The sequence below is a fragment of the Poecilia formosa genome, unplaced genomic scaffold, assembly GCF_000485575.1.
Source record: "Poecilia formosa unplaced genomic scaffold, Poecilia_formosa-5.1.2 Scaffold28, whole genome shotgun sequence".
NCBI lineage: Eukaryota > Metazoa > Chordata > Actinopteri > Cyprinodontiformes > Poeciliidae > Poecilia > Poecilia formosa.
Genome location: NW_006799967.1, coordinates 1,707,088 through 1,728,611, shown reverse-complemented (window position 1 = coordinate 1,728,611; position 21,524 = coordinate 1,707,088). Strand labels below are relative to the sequence as shown.

The following is a 21,524-nucleotide window of genomic DNA, read 5'->3' as shown; positions in this document are numbered from 1 at the left end:
GGGGCAGCAAACGGGAGCCTGTCGCAGAGTGAGGAAAACAGACTCTGTTCCTGGACAAAACCTCAACATGCAGGAGCTGTCAGCCCACAGACAGAAAACACCCGGAGGAGGGCCTACGGGAGCCTCAGAGGGACTGATGAGGGGAAAGAAAAAAAGCAAACAAACAAGAATACTGAGTAAAACACTGTGTGTATGTTAACATGAAGTAGGGTCATGCTGAGTAGTTATAAACAAGCAATATCTAACTCGCTCTTGACATTTAATACCTTTGCTAATCGCTATTAAATTATATTTCTTAGCAATAGAAATGCACAATATTAGTTTTTCACATCATATTTATCTCCAGTTGAAATCTTTCTAACTATACAGTAGCTTTGTCAGCAGAATAAATACTGCAGAATACATTCAGCCTCTCAAAACATCCACAACTCTACAAGGAGGAGCAAATATACATAACATTTCTTTTCTACTTCTGCAGTGAAGTTTCCAGCTCAAATCTCCTCGGGTCAGCTGGTTCTTGACAAATGTAGTTTCTGTGTTTTTTCTAAGTTCTGTTTACACTCTGCCTGCCCCCCAAAAGGCCCCAGTGGGGATCTTACAGCCCTGGGGAGAAGCGCTGCCTCGTTACATTGGGAGGTTTCACAGTCTGCATACAGCAGTACTTGTTTTGCAGCTTGAGAAGCCTTTCAGGTGTTGCTTATTATCTAAGCGCAGATGTAAGTAACTGAGAAAGTCAGGCTTTCTTCAACTGGATATAACTGAGATTTGCAAAATAAGAATATTTACTTCAGCACTGTGTATTTCTCCACTGAGGAAAATGTCCTTGCAGTAATTGTCCCACAAATTAGTACATTTCATAGTAATCATAGTATTACACTGCCAGGTCCCTGAAGGTGGAATTAAATCCGTCCCCCTGGGCCAGCTGGAGTGGAGTTTCCCCTTCTTCGTTGGGTAAGCTCGGCAATGTTTGGCCTGCAGTTTGGTGAATTAGGAAGCGAGTGAGGTGGACCAATTGCAAGCGGACAGCAAGGCGGAGGAGGGCTTCTTTGCGATGATGTTCATGACCTGCAGAGAACAGACAAAACAGGAATTCGAATGTCAAAAATTTAAGCTAAAGTTAGAATTTTTCGTACATCAACAGCTGCATTGTTCATCTCAGCAATAGGAAGCCTTACAAATGTTCTCATTTTGTCACTTTGCAGATGTTCACCATTTTTTTTTTCCTTTATTGAACTTTTATTTAACCAGATCAAGATGATAATTTATAACCTGGGACTGAGATGTACATGATAGATCAACACAGAGTAGTGCATAAATGTAAACAGAAAAGATTTTATAAACACTACATTTTTTTTTAAAAAAGGAACCGTTTTCCTTTCACTTGAAAATTGTGCACTTATTTGTATTTAAGTGTATTGCATAAATCCATTTAAAATACATTTGTGTTGTAAAAGCACAAAATGATCTTTGCTAGCGATTACGTGCAACTCACAGAGTTGTACACATGATTCGATGTGCATGTGTGGAATCTGTAGTAATAACACGTGCAAAAAAGAGGAATGAATAACTCGTAATTATGTCAGTTCCAAACAGTAAATCAGCAATATTACGACCCAGAAAAACTGGATGTTTCGCTGAACACACACCGCAGGTGTGTGTCCCGAAGGCTGCTGCTCAGTGGAGTATGAGGGACTGTAAACATTGGCCCCTCGACTCAGCAGAAACACTTCAACCTGCTCTCTATCGGCTGATACTCTGCGTCGGTAAAGAGCGACAGCGTCTTGGTGTGTTTTTTTTTTTTTTTTCTATTTTTAATTGTGACCTCAGAGAGAAATTTTCAAAAGGATTAACAGCATATGGGTCTGTGGAATTTTTATTGTGGTGCAGAAATGTGGAAAAAGAAAAAACAACAACAACAAGGTAATCCATTGTCAAGACAGTTGCAAAAATATCAAGAATTTCCCCATGGGCTCTACAATAGAGCTGTTAATTGTGACCCAGTTTTGTTCAAACTGTGGCGAGATAACACTGCCCAACGACTTCATGAAAAGGTCAAACAACAAGAAAGTTATTGTCAAAGTTTTGTTTCTGCAGACAACAGACTGAGAGGCCACCCATGTGGGGGAAGGGCTAGGGGCAACAGCTACTTTGCATCTGCACCTTGCGTGTGTTTTGCATGGACATTTGTTTTCTCTAAACAAATTATGGCCATATTTACACTCAGCTACACAAGGGCTCTTTGTGTCCTACATTTCAGCTTGTCGGCTGATGTCTGCCTGTGGAGCTTTTTCTTCCCGGCGGTGATTTCTGATTTGTTTAAAAAGAGTTAGGTCACAATTTAGAAGAGTTAGAGTGTTGCTAGTATCTAAAAATACTCCAAAGTATAATTCATAGTCCATATATCCATTTATCTGGAATAGTTGCTTGTGCATTATTAGAGTTACAATGTTAACTCTCATAATTTTGAGCACATAACAGCTAATGGTTTCCTGATTAGTTCTTTAAACTTTTTGTAAATGTTAGCAGCCTTTTCAGAATCTTGCTGTCAAGCTGAAGATATTCATTCTCCATGGAATAAGCTTAAGGACCGCTCTTTCAGTAATGTTAGCCATGCTAACAACGCTAGCTGTTGAGATAAAACACTGGAGACAGTTTAAAATTTGAACTGCAATATTTTTACTTTAGTTTCAAAATAGTGAAACATCATTCTACAGTAACTACTCTTTCACACACAATGTGATGTCACCTCAAAAAATAATGATGGTAGGCAAAAATATGCACACATTTATTGAAATCTTCCCATTTTAGAAGCTAATCATTCCAACCAGACACCTGCCTTAATGAATGGGATTTTACTTTGTGACGTTTAAATGGTCCTTACCACATAGTGTGCAAACTCGTCTGGGTTTTCAGAGATGTCAAAAAGCATCAACAACCAGGAGGAAGCTACCGGAGTGTCTGTAAACTCGCCCGTATGACCCCAGCGCGTGATATACACGCCTGCCAGCCTGTTACATTACCTTCTCCTTGCTCCCTGTCAGGGTTTTTCCACTGCTGAGGGTATTCCATGTTAGCCAGGGTCAGAGTGATCTTCTCATCCAGATGCTTCAGGTCAACATTATCCCCTGAACTTCCTCTGAGCTGGGTCTCCATTTCTCTAGACTCTAACAGTCCACAGATTTCCTGGTCAGCTGCCTGCGCCAACAGAGGAAACCTCCTCAAGACTTCCCGATAGCTCTGAGGGTCAAGCTGATCCCTCTCCCCCCTAAGGCACTCTGCTGCGTCCTGAGCAGTATCCCTAAAGTATTGAAGGAAAGCTGTACACCCACAAGGATAAACTCCATTGTTCGTGGAGATGTAGGCTGTGACAGAGACAACTTCCACGCGATCGTGACCTGTGGATGAAAAACAAAACAACACGTTACAAAAACGGCAGCCAAAGAGGGAACAAGTGTCACCCAATGCTGTTTTAGGGAATCACCTGGAACAGTGAAACAAAGAGTCCGTTCGTCGCTGCCTCTTTTTGCGGTGGTCACGTGAGTAAGACTGGAGCCTTCTGCAACAACATAAAACTCGCCATCCTCAGGGGCTGCTTCTTGCAGCAACACGCATCCATCAACTTGTCCCTAAGATGAGGAGAAAAAACATCCATTCATTTAAATGTCTTTGCAAGGCAATCAGAACATGCAACTGGGGGTAACAAGGGAAAGGTTGGTTTCTTTTATCAAGGTCTACAAAGGTTTTAAATAGGCTTTCAAGTACTTTTACAAGGTCACAGAGTAAGTGCTGGAATGACTGGTGCTTTCCACGTCTGTACAGCGGATGACGTTGTGCCGCAAAAGTCCCAGACTTAGCTTTAAAAGGTTCTCTGCCCTTCACATTCATTTTAAGTGGACGAAATACAAGACGAAATAAATTAATAAAAAGAGAGAAAGTGGAGAGGACACAGCAAAGGAAAGAATGAAGGACATGTGAAGGAAGAGAGGTGCTGCACAAGACAACAAAAAAGGCTCCTGAAGGATCTTTGAGTTTTGAGACAGTGGGATTGTCATCATCAGTGTTTTCAATGCTAAAAGTGCAAAAGACTGGTTTGATGTTTGATGGGTGGGATGCGGAAACCTCCCAGATTTACAGGGAATTAGTGCGGTTGGAGAGCAACACTTGTAGCAATATACTTGTGATAGGAAAAACTTGTGTCTCAAAAAACAAAAACGCCGAAGGCTTTCACATCAAAAACTTGGATTTCTATATCTGCTGCAATCCAGAGAGGCTTGAGATCCTGGAGACCATGTGGGTGTCCTAATCCAACTACATTCATCTAAATCACACAATTGCTCAACAAAATTTTATATTGCAATAGAATCATCTTTATCTAGTCAATGAATGAAGAGTTGTTACTTAAGCCCAGCCAACAGATGAGTAGGGGTAGGAAAAACAGCCGCCTCACTGTGGGAGCTGAGACTCTGGCTGCCTTTTATCATTGTGTTGTGTGAACTAAGTATTTATTATAATGTTACTCTCTCTTGTTTAAATTAGTGTTATAATTAACTGTTTTTCTTCAGAAATAAACTGATGGAAAACTGTTAAATGCAGAATAACTTCATATTTTTTCGCTGTGTATTTCCATTCCTTTGGACAGATCATGCCTGTCCTAAGTAAATGCATTCACATTATTCATCTCTAAACTTTGATTATATTATTTTCTGTGTATGAATCTTTTTTCAACAATTACATGAAGGAAAACAATTTCCTCATTTCTATTTTATTTCTATTTTATATAACAGGAAAAAAATCATGGTTGACGTAACGTCCAGTATCTGGATCGCACCTCCTGTGCCTTGTGAAACAATAAGACAGTTGGCTCCAGGAGTCGTTAATAAGACTCCAGACTGATGTGATCTATGGCCTATTCTCCACTGTGTTATCATGACACAACCTGATCCAGGATCAGTGAATAATTCAACACCTAAACTCTAGCTTCCCATATGGTCAGATTTTCAGGTGAGGCACAATATTACAATGGAAATATCCAGGCTAATGATAAAAGCAATCAAAACAAGATGCAAGACCAAAACATAACTCTGTCTTAAAACGGCATGGCTGCTTAATACGACTGAAATGTTTTAATCCTGTCACTGCATCCAAACATGTGGATGACGAGAATCTTGACGTGTTGTTCGCCATTCAGGAGCAAAACAACATCAGATCTGCCGTCCGGTCTCCAGGAAACCAGCAGTTATCAAGTAGAGCGCTTTGCTATGATCCCCTGAGTGCGACACATGCGTGACGTCAGGGGAGAGAGACCAGCGCCGCTGGAACAACAAAAACAGCTCCGATAACAAGCAGTTCTCCTTAGTGAGAAGCTGCCTGATGTCAGTTTTTCTCTGTATAGGATTACAGCTCAGACACAAATTGTGTTTTGTCTCATAGAGAAATGTTGGACAGCACAGTTTTTTTAATTATTATTCACGTATGACATTTAAGAAGAATTAGGCTACACAAAATATGAATGATCAAACCAAAAAGCGTGCAATATAAACAAAACATCATCGTCAGGACTTCAAACTTGCTCTGATGATTTCCCCCTGAATTCATAAACTCACAGATAAAGCAAGAGGGTTTTAAATCGTTTACAGTGGCAATGCAGAGAAGCGTCCTGACCTGAAATAAACTTGAGGATCTGTTGACAACCAACATCCGATTCTCAAACTCTGCTGATTTAAATCTGACGTGAAAACAATGACGGCTGTCAGCCACACATTTTTTTCAGTTCAAAGAACGCTAATGGCTAAAAGAATTACTCAGAAATAAAGTGCCAGCTCCACACTTATCTCCAAAAGCCCTCATACTAAAACTCATACTAAAACTTCTGGGAACAATATAGAAGAATAAATAACGTATGATATACTGTAAATTGTATGAGTAATGCATTCCACTGAGACTAGAAAGTGATCCACTCAAAATAAACTCTGAAATTCTCTCCCAGAAGAACTACTTGGCACGCTGTGATGCTGCTCTCCTCTGTACAGCTGTGCATCAGTTTGAGCAGAAATGCATCTTGGTAATTATTTATCTTGCACAGTTGGTGAAAGAAGTGGGGTTTTTAGCAGAAGGTCGCCAGCTAAACCTTAGAGTTGAGCTCTGTCTCTTTTCTGTGGTCGTCAGAGAGATCACTGGAGTGACACTGGCCTGGTCCCTGGGGGTGGGCATTTATCCTATCATTTACTGTTTATCGGGAAAAACTTTGAGAATTTTGAATTTAGATGTATGGTTATCTAGACAAATTTAAAATAAAAACAGAAAAAAGATGATTAGATGCAGCTACCGTGTGCAGTCTAGGGATATAAATCACACTTCTTTCAGCCCTTAGCTCACACCAGTGTCCTTCAAACAGTTATGTTTGTTTTAGATATATATAAGTAAATGGTGTCCAAAAAAAGCCTGTTTTAAAAGAGAATGTGGTACTACTGTGCCATGCAGTTACCTAAAAAAAATAATTAATATTTGTGATTGAAATCATTTTATTTTAAGCAATGTAAAACATTTAATATGACACAACTGAACAAATATAGTATATAATTCAATTAATAAATATCTATATTTCTACGTTTTATGCTTTTTTTCCCCAACAGTACCAAAAAATATGGCAGTAAAATTCTAAGCCTGCCCCAACCTGGCTCCATTTCTTTTCTGGGCCCACAAAATCAAAGCAGAGGAGTTCATAAGAACCTCAGGTCCAGGACTTGGCAAATGAACTAAAGGACAATAAAACAGTAAACACTTCTAGTATAGATATGCACATTATTGTAACAGTAATCTGGGATGGGCTCCTGGAGTACAAAACCATTCAAATAGAGAATTAACAAATCAAATGCACTGAACATCTCCCGTTTCATATTGTCAGAATGAAATCAAGCTTCTGCAGTAAAGCATGAATACTTATTCAAAGAGATAATCAAAGAGCCTCAAGCAGGTATTTCAAATATGTGACACTTGCTGCAGCAGGTACAAACGTTCACCAGCTTCAGGCAAACAATATTTTTGCTTTTTTTTTTTTTTTTTCTTTACACGGTTTATTGCTAAACACACAAGTTCAGTATATGGACTGCTTATTTAAATTGGTGAAGTGCAACACAATTACATAATTGCACAATTACTTTGCACTAACTCAAAAGAAAAAAACACACAGAAACATGCAGCTTTAGTGAGATAACCGACCGTATTATGACAACCTCACCTAATCCTTGTATGTTTATGAAAATATGACTGGAATCCCGTTTAATAATAACTGTGATGATGACATGATTAAAACTAGATTTGACAGTAGCTATTTTAGCCTAGCTGGAAGGAGGAATGTTTTTTTAGATGACCAGCTACTGTGCTTTGTTTAGCTGGTGGAGGAAAGCTGTTTAAATTCTTAATTAATTTGCATTTTAGACAAACTACATTTTTAATTAAGTCATTAGATATTGTTAAGCATTCAAACTCTGTTGCTTCTTGATATTTGTCACTTTATATTCATTCAGTGGTGTTTTTCCCAATAGTAGACAGAGACCTGGTTGTAATTAAATTGTGTAATTGAATTGTAAACTGTTCTGTGAAAGTCCCAGAGTTTGTTTATTTTAAGAGAAGATTAGTGAAGGTCGGTTCCTTCATGAAGACCAAGGAACAAATTTTCTTCTTTTTTCCAGAAAATTTCAGAGCTTAATCTCAAAATTTCTCTCAAATGTTTGACATTTGAGTCTCTGAAATTTCCTTGTCCTTTTTAGAAAAAGAATAAAACAAAAGGTTTAGTTGAAAATGATTCCTCCTGTTTATTACTCTCCGTTTATTACGGCCCTAATACAATGTCATAGTTATGTTTGATTCAGACACCTAAAACATCACTTAGCTGTTTGTTTCGGAGGGATTTCTTTCAGTCTATTTTGAATTAACAAAACCTGCCTGGATATGAACTTGGAACATCTAAATACCTGGAAATTAAAGCTTAAAGCTAATCTTCGTCTTACATTTAATTTTCTTGTGAAAGCCAGCACAGATCATAAAAGCAATACGGTGTCCGTTACGTTCAGAGGGAGGACTGTAGACCTGGTCGAGCGGTCGCCTCAATTAAAACCAGCTTCCACTCAAACTCCTCCTGCCTGCGCGTAACTGCGTCCACTTGTCCATTGATCTCACAAGTATCTGCAACTGGCCTGACACCACGCTACATCTGTGAAGGTGCCCCATAAAACTTTACCAGGCGTGTTACAATGGAGGCCTTTATACGGCGGCGGCTCGCCGCGGCTTGTCCGCACAAAGCCCGCCATTGAAATCTGGATCTCATTCAGCAGCCAGAGTTGCTCCTGTTGAGCCGTGTGACCTTCCAGGTTGGAGACACCACTTCCTCCGACCGGAGAGGCGCTGGAAGCCGCAATGATTAACATGCCTGGCTTTCAGACTTCATTGAGTCTAGGTGAAGGGTTTTTTTGGGGGGGAGGGTTTGGGGGGAGTCATCGTCTCTCCACCCAACACCACCCTTTTTTTTTTGCCTCCTGAAAGCGGTGACACAGCAAAACAAGCAGACACTCCGCTAACAAAAAAATCTGGCATCGCTTCAACGACTGGCCCACCCACGTTTCCACACAAGGGCACGGGAGCACCCGGGCGAGAGAGAGAGAGAGAGAGAGCAGATTTGGAAGACTGAAGGGGAAAAAGAAGGTAGATTGAAGAAATAAAAGAATTACACAAAGGAAAAACTTTGTCCCACAATAAACCAGACACACCCAGCTGTTAATGTACATCCTGTATATCTTTTCACCACTTAAGACCTAAGTGGAGTTGTCTTTAAAGAGCCAAAATCCCACTCAGACGAGTTTATTCCTGCACCGTGGCCTTCGTGTTTAGGAGAAGTCATGCTTTTATGTTATGTTTATGTTTTATGTTTAGGTTATGTTCATTCGGCAAACAGCTTGTTAAAGGTCTGGCTTCCCTTGGGACTAAAACACTCCTGGCTTGGGTTTCATCAGCGACACAAGTCTCACCAGTCAACCAGTGCTTGGAAGGCTAGTTCTTTGGAGACAAAGAAATAGCTCAAAACTGCTCTACTTCTGGACAGGAAAATAAAAAATAAAAAATAAATCACCCAGCAGACCTACACAACATGTCAAAATAAAAGCTACTTGTGCAGTTACTTACATATAAAGGAACCTCTTGTCTGTTCACCTCCATTTTCCACCCATCCACCAGATACCTGCAGATGAAAGAGTCGAGTTACTCTAATGTTTAGTTAATAATAACACCAGAAGCCACGAAGCTGTGGGTGGCCTGGACCCGGTCTAATCTATAACCCATGCTTTTTTCAGACCGCACTCATTTGTTCTTAGTTGTCTGGAGTTTTTTTGTTGTTTTTTTTGTCAAGAAGCATGAAAAGAAGAAACAATTATACCCCTGTGAGGTCAATTTAATCTTGGTGTTTGATAATTTGAACATTTAATGATTATAAGCAAATCAGAAATGGAGGCAAAAGGGATAATTCTGCTCGAGCTGCTCCAGTGAAAGAGAACAAAGCTACTTTTGAAAGATCTTGCAAAAATTAGATTAGCATGATCCTGGGTTACTTTTATGAGATCCAGCAATTTTTATGAGAAATTCTGTGTTGCTCTGACAAAGATTTTTTCCAAGATCCCAGATTACTTTCAGCTAGTTTCTGCAAATATGTTTTTTTTTTCTTACCTCTTCCTTATACTTGCATGTTTACAGTGGAGATTCTGTCTGTGGTCTGAAGCTACGCATTTGCAAATAAAACATCATCTCGCTAAGATAACTCAGAATACTAAGAAATGTTTTTCTGCTGCCCTAAATGTCACATAACTGGAGGAGATTCTCCTTGAATTACTGCAAAGGATTCTCAACCTGAACCTTGTATAATTTTCGCAATATCTCAAAAATTAACTCAGCATTATGGGAAAAAAAAAAAAGAATATTTCAACACTAATATCCTAATTTGAGGCTTTTCTAATATCATGCAGTTTTCTTTTATCTAAAGACTATCGTGTTCAAAATATAGAAATAGTAGTTTAAAAAAGTCATACTGACGTAAAAGTCAAGCACCTCTTAATTATTTTTTTAAAACTTTATGCATTTATGAATGCATGAAGTTTTCGACCAACACTTGAGCCTGTGGAGCTGATGCTACAGCGGCTACACTGTCTATCTGCTCTGACATGGTGAGTAGAACTGCATCTTCTGCTCAGTTGTAATCAGCCATGATATCCTCAACTGAGCATTTGGCTGCATACTAACACCAACAGTTTGATCATAGGGATAGACAGGTTAGTTTTGCTTCTCGTTTGTTTTTATTTGTTCGCTCTCTATGCTAGGCTAATAATGACAAAGACAAAGCAACATCGTCCTGTTGCTGTCAAGCTGCTTACATACGTGTCTAGAGTTGTTTTGTGTTGTATAGTTAAGATTTTTTATTTTTTAAATAATCTTACAGCTGACATTGTGTCCCAGACTCTCTTTTTCATTAGCTGTTGCAACACAAAATGTTTATTGGCAACTCTGTTGTTTATTTTTAAGACGTTATGAGGAACAATTGCAAAACCTTGCAAATGCTGCAGAGTACGTTGCTAAGTAACCAAAGAGTGAGTTAGTTAAGGCCACCCACCTCGCTTTTAGCTGGCCGTGAGAGATCAGCTAAAGTCTTTCGTCTGCCTACATCCCCCAGAATGCTGTGCAGTTCAGTGAAATTATTGAATATTCTTTCAGATGAATTATCTATTGATATCGATTACATGTCTTTATATACTTTAAATAAGACAAAACTAGCTTGCAAGTAACTTTTCAACAATATATAGGAGCTTGTTTTTAGTCAAAATTGTCTTAAAATTAGTTAAAAAGTACTAGTTCCATTGGCAGATTATTTCTATTATAATAAGAAGTTTTTTCTATCTTATAAGTGAAATAATCTGCTAGTGGAACTAGTACATTTTTCATCAATATTAAGGAATTATTGAACTAAAACAAGCAACAATTTTTTTTGTTGTTGAAAAGTTATTTGTAAGTTAGTTTTGTCTTATTTCAAGTGCACTAAGACAAAAATACTTCTCCATGCATATTCTGGGAGTTGTGATTCCCTTTGAGTGTTTTTTTTATTTATTTTTTTATGCGTCTAAACCTGGAAGGGTTAGGAAATAACACCCTAGAGCACCAAGGTCCCTACCAGGTTTGCACACTATAAAGTAACCAAGACACATACAGCATTTTCAGGAGAAGATACCACAGGCAAGGGCGTCTCCGATTTTAATACTATATCAGTCAACAGGCGAGTCTACATTTCATATTGTAGTGTAAACATAGGCGCGGGTTGACAGGCTCCGCCCCGTCAGGTCAACAAATGCGAACGCTCCGTTTCGCTTTCCTTTACAAAAGCTTTAAAAATAAAAGGGCATGACCCGAATGCACCTGTTCAAACAATGAAGAGGCGCCTGGCTCTGATCTTACGGAGTTCAACAATTACCGTGATGTCAAACCGTCAGACGATCAGATAACCAAACGAAGACAAAAAAACAAAAAAAACAAAAAAATCAACTTGGGAAGAGGATGAGTTGCAAAGACAATTCTTTACGTTTGTCATTGTCCTGGCCCTGAGCTTACAGTGACTCAGAAACCTGAGCTGGCTTAGGGCCAGGCTCCCCCCGGAACCCAGCGTGGGAAAAGAGATTACAAGCACCAGAAGATTGCACGCTGTCAAAAGGCATTCGGTGAGCGTCTTTGACAGCTAAGAATGCTATGCAAATGTTCTCAGATGTAAGCGAGTACGCCCTGCACTTTCTTGCCAGGTGAAGTGGGATTGGATTATGTAATTCCTCTCGCATGGCAAGCTGCCACACTGCATGAAAAGAAGTAGCTTTAAACTAGCTCCCTGATGCAATTACACCTTAATTTGCTGCACATTTCACACGCAAGAAGGAGACTAACACGGCGCTAATGAGCGCTAACATGATCATTAAGAAGAAATGATGCAAATGTATCAGGAGTTTTCCTCCCGGTTAACTGTGATGCAGTCGTCATATGCAATGCAGGAAACAGGTTTTGGCTTCACTTCAGAATGTAAACAACCAATGACAGATGCTATTTTAAAGATGCTATCCTCTAATGTATTTTTCCACCACTAGCAAATCTGTTACCACGTAAACACTGAAGATGTTTGGATTTCTAATGTAGGATTTCACAGAGGGCGTTTGGAGTTAAGAGGAAAACTGCAAACTCTGCTTAGTTTACAGTTTGGTCGATGACATCACAAGTTGCACAAGAACCGAGCTTCATCAGCTGGCAATGATGAAGATTGTGACAGATAAGTGACTCTTTGCAGATTTTGAGAGAAATCTGGATTGCATTAGCATTGTCGCCGATTGACGACTTAGTGTCTGTGACGGAGTTTGAATCGGGTGACTCCCAAGCCGAGATGGATACTGCTGCTGAAGCAAACTGTGACAAGTACAGTGACAGTTTCCTATTTGAAGCTTTCCCTATGATTGGTATTCCTGTGTATTTGAAATTCATAAATGCATTTTTGAATTTCATATTGCCTCATCATCACTTTTACGTGATTTGTCAGTACGAAGGAAATGAGTGCATTTGGATCTTATATTACTTGAGTTCATCGATTGTGGAGTATTAGACTTTTTTGTCTCATTTCTTTCCTGTGATGTTGACCAGAAAGATGGAAATGGCATAAAGTGTCCTACAGGTACAAACTGCAAAAACACAACATCTTAAAAGTATTTTTGTCTAGTTTCTAGTATAAATATCTCATTGCACTTAAAATAAACCAACATACAACTAACTTATCAGCAAGATACGGAAGTTAGTTTTTTTTAAGTTTTCAAAATAGATAAGTTTGTTTTGAGTAAATAATTATTGAATATAAAAATTACTTATTTCACTAATAATATATTTTTCCCATGTTATAAGGGAAATTATCTATGAGCCTAAATGGTGCTTTTTCAATATCTGTATTCAAGAATTATTTACTTAAAACAAGCTTATTTATCTTGCTGAAAAGTTACTTTTGAGATTTGAATAATATGTGAGAACACTGAAGAAATTTCAGAAAGATTTGACAAAAATAGAGCACTGTTTGTTAAAAATACCAGGACAGACTGGAAGGAAACTTAAATATCCATTTAAAAACAAAACGTGCCTTTTGTGATGTCACTGGTCTAATTGCATTCAAAGCAGAAAGAGCACAGACTGTTTTTGTCAGAGTCCTTGTTTAAAACACCGATTATGGCGGCTCGAAGCTTCAAAACATTGTCAAACTAAGAAGCCTGTGGAACATCATCATAATCGAGGCTTATTCATTTGGAACAATAATGCGACTTATGCTGAAAGCCACTCATGCAACCTCCCAAATGCACAAGAACAAACAAATGATGTGTGCAGGATCACAACAAAGAGTGGCTTGTGAGAGGAGCAACTCGAGCTCCGCTTCTTACCTGTGAACGCACCGGTCTAAACAGATCAATTAAACAAACGCACGCGAGATAGTTCATTAATATTAAAGCAGCACGAGGGAGAAAAAATGCGAAGCTATCTAAAAAGCTGTTTAAAGCACCGTTTTGTTGTGGGGGGTTTTTTTCCTGAATGAGAATGACTCAGTCTGCCATTACCTGATGTCGTCTCCGCTGTCGTCTGTCGCAGAACTTTCTGTTAATTCAGTCTCGCTTCGGCTTTCCGTACATTCCCGCAACTCTCACGCCCTCATTCCGCACCAGTTGCTTCGGTTTCATCCGCGGTTTTTTTTTTTTTCTTCTTCTTTCTTTTTGTACTGGTGGGGTGGAGGGGGGGGACCTAAAATAAGCACGAGGAGTTAATGTCTGCAGGTGTCGCCGTGCAGGGTTTACTGTTTCCAGGCTGCTCTCCTGCGGTCCAGCCCCCTGCCTCTCTCTCCGTCAGTCACCGGCTGCAGCAGGAGGACAGAGGAGGGAGACAGGACGAGTCCCACGGCCCCGTCACATGACGTCTATTATTCATTTGTACTTTGCCTACTACGTCTAGTCTTACATAAAGCATTTCTTGTTATCTTATTAAGATTTTTAGGCAGTAAACGGTCAAATATTATGTTTAGGATAGTAGGCATAACCGCTGTCCTTCTAGGAGTAGTTTTGCTACACCATATTTCAATTACATACAATTTGAATTGAACCTAGCGGTCAAACAATGCTATCGAGTTTAGTTTATTGTTCAATTTGGTTAAAAAATGTCTAAGGAAACCCAACAGTAGCAGAATGCATCAACTCACTGACTTCCTGAATTGCCATGGTTTCTCTGATGGATGGCTAATTTTTTTTTTACTTTAAGCTTATTTTTATTCTGTTCTTTAAAATACCAAAATTTCCACATAACTTCATATTTCTGTTTGTCCGCTTGCTCAACTCTCTGCTAATTAAATCAGATAATTATTAAATAGTTTTAAATTGCCTTTTTTTTTACCACTTTTTTACTCTAGTCATTTTTGTCAGTTTCACTTCCACTTACTTTAAAAAATATTAGTATTATTACATTGAATAGAATTTTTTGTTATTTTAAACACCTCTCATTTTGTTTTCATAACGGTGTCATATTGTAAATTTCAACCAATTAGAGACTGTTATCATGTCACTCTTACTATTGTTATTGCCTCTGTACATACACTTGGTGTCCAACTAAATCCGTGTTTCCTTTTGTAATTGGATTGTTTCATCATAAACCCATAATTAAAAATAACTTAAACAAGATTAAATTCTTTAAAATATATATATATATGAATGATCAATTTGACTTACAGATAAGCTGAAATTAAAATTTGGTTTAATTTTACTTTTTAATTAAAATAGTGTCTGGCGTAAAATTACCGTCAAAGAGTGCAGAAAATTCTCATATTCTGACACTAGCTACATCTCATTTTGTGCTAGCAAAGACAAACTTCGCCCCGAGATATCACTGAAAGTGACATTATTTTAAAGCTTAATTTCACTATGTGGTTAAAAAAAAAAAATTGTAATACCTATTTTCCGGCAACAAATGTGGGGCAAAAGGATGAGGTACACCTTTGAAGCAACAATCAGAGTATGCAGTAGTCAAAGAATTTGATGCATGTCAAAAATGTATGCAAAGGTTTTTGTTTCTCTGCAAATACGTAAGACTGTACTCACTTTGCAATTGCGTTTGCTACCTCATAACAAAGAGATCCACTATAATCTTTTAAAAGCACACTGCAAACTATGGCTGTCACTATAAGATCCAAATAAAATTCTCAAGTACACCTGAATGTTGTTCCGGCTTATCTGGAACCACGTAAGCTGATATCAAGAAGATTAAAAGCCATCACTGAATTAGAGGATGCTGCAGGCAGCAGCAAAAAAAGAAAAAAAGAAAAGAAAAACGGGTTTAGGGTTGTACACACGCAGACATTTTACTTCTGACTGACTTTGTTGTGGCAAAAAAAAAAAATGAAGCCTTCTTCAAAAATCCTTCAGGCATCTGTCTCATAAAGTCAGACGTATGAGTCAGGGTGAGGCAGCAGCAGATTCTTCACATCTAAAGAAACTTTTAATTCAGCAGACGTGTTGAAAGAAGACATCGGAACCGGTTTGGTCAGTGTAAACAAGCAAACACGAACAATGGCGCTATGATGCGGTAATACTCCCTGTCACACTACTGCGCCCTTGTACTTGAAAAACTGAAAAACGTTATCAGGATGTATTTCAGAAAAGAGACGAGTGACATCACCTACCTGAAAGTAAGATTACTGGTTATGCACCAGTCCAGTACATAAAGCTTTTCTCAATCCGATTCATTTTTGTGTGCTAATGGTTAGAGATTTTTCAAACCCTTGGGAGAGCTTGTGTTACGCCACACCAGCCTTCAGTGATGACATTTGGCCAAAAAACGGCGACACTTCCAACAACAAAAAAGCAGGATTGAAACACGGTGGTGGCAGCATCACTGTGTGGGGGTTTGCTTGTTTTTGTTTTTCAAACAGGACAGGGGAGTGGAGGTTTGCAAAAGTTGACTAAAGATCTTTGCAATGCAGTGTCCCTTCATCATATCTGCAATGTTTGTGACCAATCACAAGTGAAGTGAATTTCAGTCATGCTGGTGTGGTGTTCAGGTACCACTACAACTAGCAAGAGCTGAAACTAAACTAAAGCACAGTATTTCTGACAAAATTTCAAATTTCAAACTAGCTCACTTTCCACATTTTGTCACGTTCTAACTACAAAATTCAACACAGTTTGTTTGGAATAAATACAAAGCTTAAAGATTTGAAAAATGTGTTCTGCATTTGTGTTCTGCATTTGTGTTGTGCATTTGTAATCTAGCCTGTCTGAATCATTACTCTGATTAACATTTTTTGCTGCAATTACAGTTCTTTTACTGTGTGATTCGACCAGCTTTTCATATCTAGGGGCAAAAAATTTTCCAAAATTTTCTACATTTTAGTTAGATTAGATGGAGAAGGTCTGCTTAAATTGAATTTCAAGTCTTACCGCAGAATCATAATTATGAAGGAAGCAGGAGTACTTGGAGAGACTCTGCCAGTGCACACGGAGACCAGGCTAACAATTGTACTAATGTACACAGAGGAAATAGTGCCTCTTCTTACCCCAGTATTTCACTGCATTCAGTCAGTATTTTTATATTTTATATTATAATGAACTGTTCTGGTATTTTGTTTAACCTATTAATGTGTCATAAACAGTATTAATGATAAATAAATCAGCAGGCGTTTAGATTGTGCTTAAGTTGTAAAACGTGGCTAAATGGTGAAGTTTCCTCTGCCGTGTTTGACTGTTNATTTCTATATCTGCTGCAATCCAGAGAGGCTTGAGATCCTGGAGACCATGTGGGTGTCCTAATCCAACTACATTCATCTAAATCACACAATTGCTCAACAAAATTTTATATTGCAATAGAATCATCTTTATCTAGTCAATGAATGAAGAGTTGTTACTTAAGCCCAGCCAACAGATGAGTAGGGGTAGGAAAAACAGCCGCCTCACTGTGGGAGCTGAGACTCTGGCTGCCTTTTATCATTGTGTTGTGTGAACTAAGTATTTATTATAATGTTACTCTCTCTTGTTTAAATTAGTGTTATAATTAACTGTTTTTCTTCAGAAATAAACTGATGGAAAACTGTTAAATGCAGAATAACTTCATATTTTTTCGCTGTGTATTTCCATTCCTTTGGACAGATCATGCCTGTCCTAAGTAAATGCATTCACATTATTCATCTCTAAACTTTGATTATATTATTTTCTGTGTATGAATCTTTTTTCAACAATTACATGAAGAAAAACAATTTCCTCATTTCTATTTTATTTCTATTTTATATAACAGGAAAAAAAAAAAATCATGGTTGACGTAACGTCCAGTATCTGGATCGCACCTCCTGTGCCTTGTGAAACAATAAGACAGTTGGCTCCAGGAGTCGTTAATAAGACTCCAGACTGATGTGATCTATGGCCTATTCTCCACTGTGTTATCATGACACAACCTGATCCAGGATCAGTGAATAATTCAACACCTAAACTCTAGCTTCCCATATGGTCAGATTTTCAGGTGAGGCACAATATTACAATGGAAATATCCAGGCTAATGATAAAAGCAATCAAAACAAGATGCAAGACCAAAACATAACTCTGTCTTAAAACGGCATGGCTGCTTAATACGACTGAAATGTTTTAATCCTGTCACTGCATCCAAACATGTGGATGACGAGAATCTTGACGTGTTGTTCGCCATTCAGGAGCAAAACAACATCAGATCTGCCGTCCGGTCTCCAGGAAACCAGCAGTTATCAAGTAGAGCGCTTTGCTATGATCCCCTGAGTGCGACACATGTGTGACGTCAGGGGAGAGAGACCAGCGCCGCTGGAACAACAAAAACAGCTCCGATAACAAGCAGTTCTCCTTAGTGAGAAGCTGCCTGATGTCAGTTTTTCTCTGTATAGGATTACAGCTCAGACACAAATTGTGTTTTGTCTCAGAGAAATGTTGGACGGCACAGTTTTTTATTATTATTATTCACGTATGACATTTAAGAAGAATTAGGCTACACAAAATATGAATGATCAAACCAAAAAGCGTGCAATATAAACAAAACATCATCGTCAGGACTTCAAACTTGCTCTGATGATTTCCCCCTGAATTCATAAACTCACAGATAAAGCAAGAAGGTCTTAAATCGTTTACAGTGGCAATGCAGAGAAGCGTCCTGACCTGAAATAAACTTGAGGATCTGTTGACAACCAACATCCGATTCTCAAACTCTGCTGATTTAAATCTGACGTGAAAACAATGACGGCTGTCAGCCACACATTTTTTTCAGTTCAAAGAACGCTAATGGCTAAAAAAATAACTCAGAAATAAAGTGCCCTCTCCAAACTTATCTCCAAAAGCCCTCATACTAAAACTCATACTAAAACTTCTGGGAACAATATAGAAGAATAAATAACGTATGATATACTGTAAATTGTATGAGTAATGCATTCCACCGAGACTAGAAAGTGATTCACTCAAAAAAAAAACTCTGAAATTCTCTCCCAGAAGAACTACTTGGCACGCTGTGATGCTGCTCTCCTCTGTACAGCTGTGCATCAGTTTGAGCAGAAATGCATCTTGGTAATTATTTATCTTGCACAGTTGTTGAAAGAAGTGGGATTTTTAGCAGAAGGTCGCCAGCTAAACCTTAGAGTTGAGCTCTGTCTCTTTTCTGTGGTCGTCAGAGAGATCACTGGAGTGACACTGGCCTGGTCCCTGGGGGTGGGCATTTATCCTATCATTTACTGTTTATCGGGAAAAACTTTGAGAATTTTGAATTTAGATGTATGGTTATCTAGACAAATTTAAAATAAAAACAGAAAAAAGATGATTAGATGCAGCTACCGTGTGCAGTCTAGGGATATAAATCACACTTCTTTCAGCCCTTAGCTCACACCAGTGTCCTTCAAACAGTTATGTTTGTTTTAGATATATATAAGTAAATGGTGTCCAAAAAAAGCCTGTTTTAAAAGAGAATGTGGTACTACTGTGCCATGCAGTTACCTAAAAAAAATAATTAATATTTGTGATTGAAATCATTTTATTTTAAGCAATGTAAAACATTTAATATGACACAACTGAACAAATATAGTATATAATTCAATTAATAAATATCTATATTTCTACGTTTTATGCTTTTTTTCCCCAACAGTACCAAAAAATATGGCAGTAAAATTCTAAGCCTGCCCCAACCTGGCTCCATTTCTTTTCTGGGCCCACAAAATCAAAGCAGAGGAGTTCATAAGAACCTCAGGTCCAGGACTTGGCAAATGAACTAAAGGACAATAAAACAGTAAACACTTCTAGTATAGATATGCACATTATTGTAACAGTAATCTGGGATGGGCTCCTGGAGTACAAAACCATTCAAATAGAGAATTAACAAATCAAATGCACTGAACATCTCCCGTTTCATATTGTCAGAATGAAATCAAGCTTCTGCAGTAAAGCATGAATACTTATTCAAAGAGATAATCAAAGAGCCTCAAGCAGGTATTTCAAATATGTGACACTTGCTGCAGCAGGTACAAACGTTCACCAGCTTCAGGCAAACAATATTTTTGCTTTTTTTTTTTTTTTTTCTTTACACGGTTTATTGCTAAACACACAAGTTCAGTATATGGACTGCTTATTTAAATTGGTGAAGTGCAACACAATTACATAATTGCACAATTACTTTGCACTAACTCAAAAGAAAAAAACACACAGAAACATGCAGCTTTAGTGAGATAACCGACCGTATTATGACAACCTCACCTAATCCTTGTATGTTTATGAAAATATGACTGGAATCCCGTTTAATAATAACTGTGATGATGACATGATTAAAACTAGATTTGACAGTAGCTATTTTAGCCTAGCTGGAAGGAGGAATGTTTTTTTAGATGACCAGCTACTGTGCTTTGTTTAGCTGGTGGAGGAAAGCTGTTTAAATTCTTAATTAATTTGCATTTTAGACAAACTACATTTTTAATTAAGTCATTAGATATTGTTAAGCATTCAAACTCTGTTGCTTCTTGATATTTGTCACTTTATATTCATTCAGTGGTGTTTTTCCCAATAGTAGACAGAGACCTGGTTGTAATTAAATTGTGTAATTGAATTGTAAACTGTTCTGTGAAAGTCCCAGAGTTTGTTTATTTTAAGAGAAGATTAGTGAAGGTCGGTTCCTTCATGAAGACCAAGGAACAAATTTTCTTCTTTTTTCCAGAAAATTTCAGAGCTTAATCTCAAAATTTCTCTCAAATGTTTGACATTTGAGTCTCTGAAATTTCCTTGTCCTTTTTAGAAAAAGAATAAAACAAAAGGTTTAGTTGAAAATGATTCCTCCTGTTTATTACTCTCCGTTTATTACGGCCCTAATACAATGTCATAGTTATGTTTGATTCAGACACCTAAAACATCACTTAGCTGTTTGTTTCGGAGGGATTTCTTTCAGTCTATTTTGAATTAACAAAACCTGCCTGGATATGAACTTGGAACATCTAAATACCTGGAAATTAAAGCTTAAAGCTAATCTTCGTCTTACATTTAATTTTCTTGTGAAAGCCAGCACAGATCATAAAAGCAATACGGTGTCCGTTACGTTCAGAGGGAGGACTGTAGACCTGGTCGAGCGGTCGCCTCAATTAAAACCAGCTTCCACTCAAACTCCTCCTGCCTGCGCGTAACTGCGTCCACTTGTCCATTGATCTCACAAGTATCTGCAACTGGCCTGACACCACGCTACATCTGTGAAGGTGCCCCATAAAACTTTACCAGGCGTGTTACAATGGAGGCCTTTATACGGCGGCGGCTCGCCGCGGCTTGTCCGCACAAAGCCCGCCATTGAAATCTGGATCTCATTCAGCAGCCAGAGTTGCTCCTGTTGAGCCGTGTGACCTTCCAGGTTGGAGACACCACTTCCTCCGACCGGAGAGGCGCTGGAAGCCGCAATGATTAACATGCCTGGCTTTCAGACTTCATTGAGTCTAGGTGAAGGGTTTTTTTGGGGGGGAGGGTTTGGGGGGAGTCATCGTCTCTCCACCCAACACCACCCTTTTTTTTTTGCCTCCTGAAAGCGGTGACACAGCAAAACAAGCAGACACTCCGCTAACAAAAAAATCTGGCATCGCTTCAACGACTGGCCCACCCACGTTTCCACACAAGGGCACGGGAGCACCCGGGCGAGAGAGAGAGAGAGAGAGAGCAGATTTGGAAGACTGAAGGGGAAAAAGAAGGTAGATTGAAGAAATAAAAGAATTACACAAAGGAAAAACTTTGTCCCACAATAAACCAGACACACCCAGCTGTTAATGTACATCCTGTATATCTTTTCACCACTTAAGACCTAAGTGGAGTTGTCTTTAAAGAGCCAAAATCCCACTCAGACGAGTTTATTCCTGCACCGTGGCCTTCGTGTTTAGGAGAAGTCATGCTTTTATGTTATGTTTATGTTTTATGTTTAGGTTA

General features: G+C 38.5%; 1 protein-coding gene across 1 annotated transcript; it reads right to left on the bottom strand.

Moving 5' to 3' along the window:
* LOC103135942 (rho guanine nucleotide exchange factor 28-like) lies at window positions 1-14,214 on the bottom strand (the record flags this gene model as incomplete). The annotated part of the gene is made up of 6 exons (XM_007548971.2): window positions 13,659-14,214; window positions 9,178-9,232; window positions 3,482-3,626; window positions 3,021-3,395; window positions 876-1,065; window positions 1-133 (listed from the first exon to the last, which is right to left on the bottom strand). Coding segments are annotated over exons 2-6 (876 nt in total), but the record flags the coding sequence as incomplete, so codon positions are not given.
* Window positions 14,215-21,524: the final 7,310 nt, after the last annotated feature.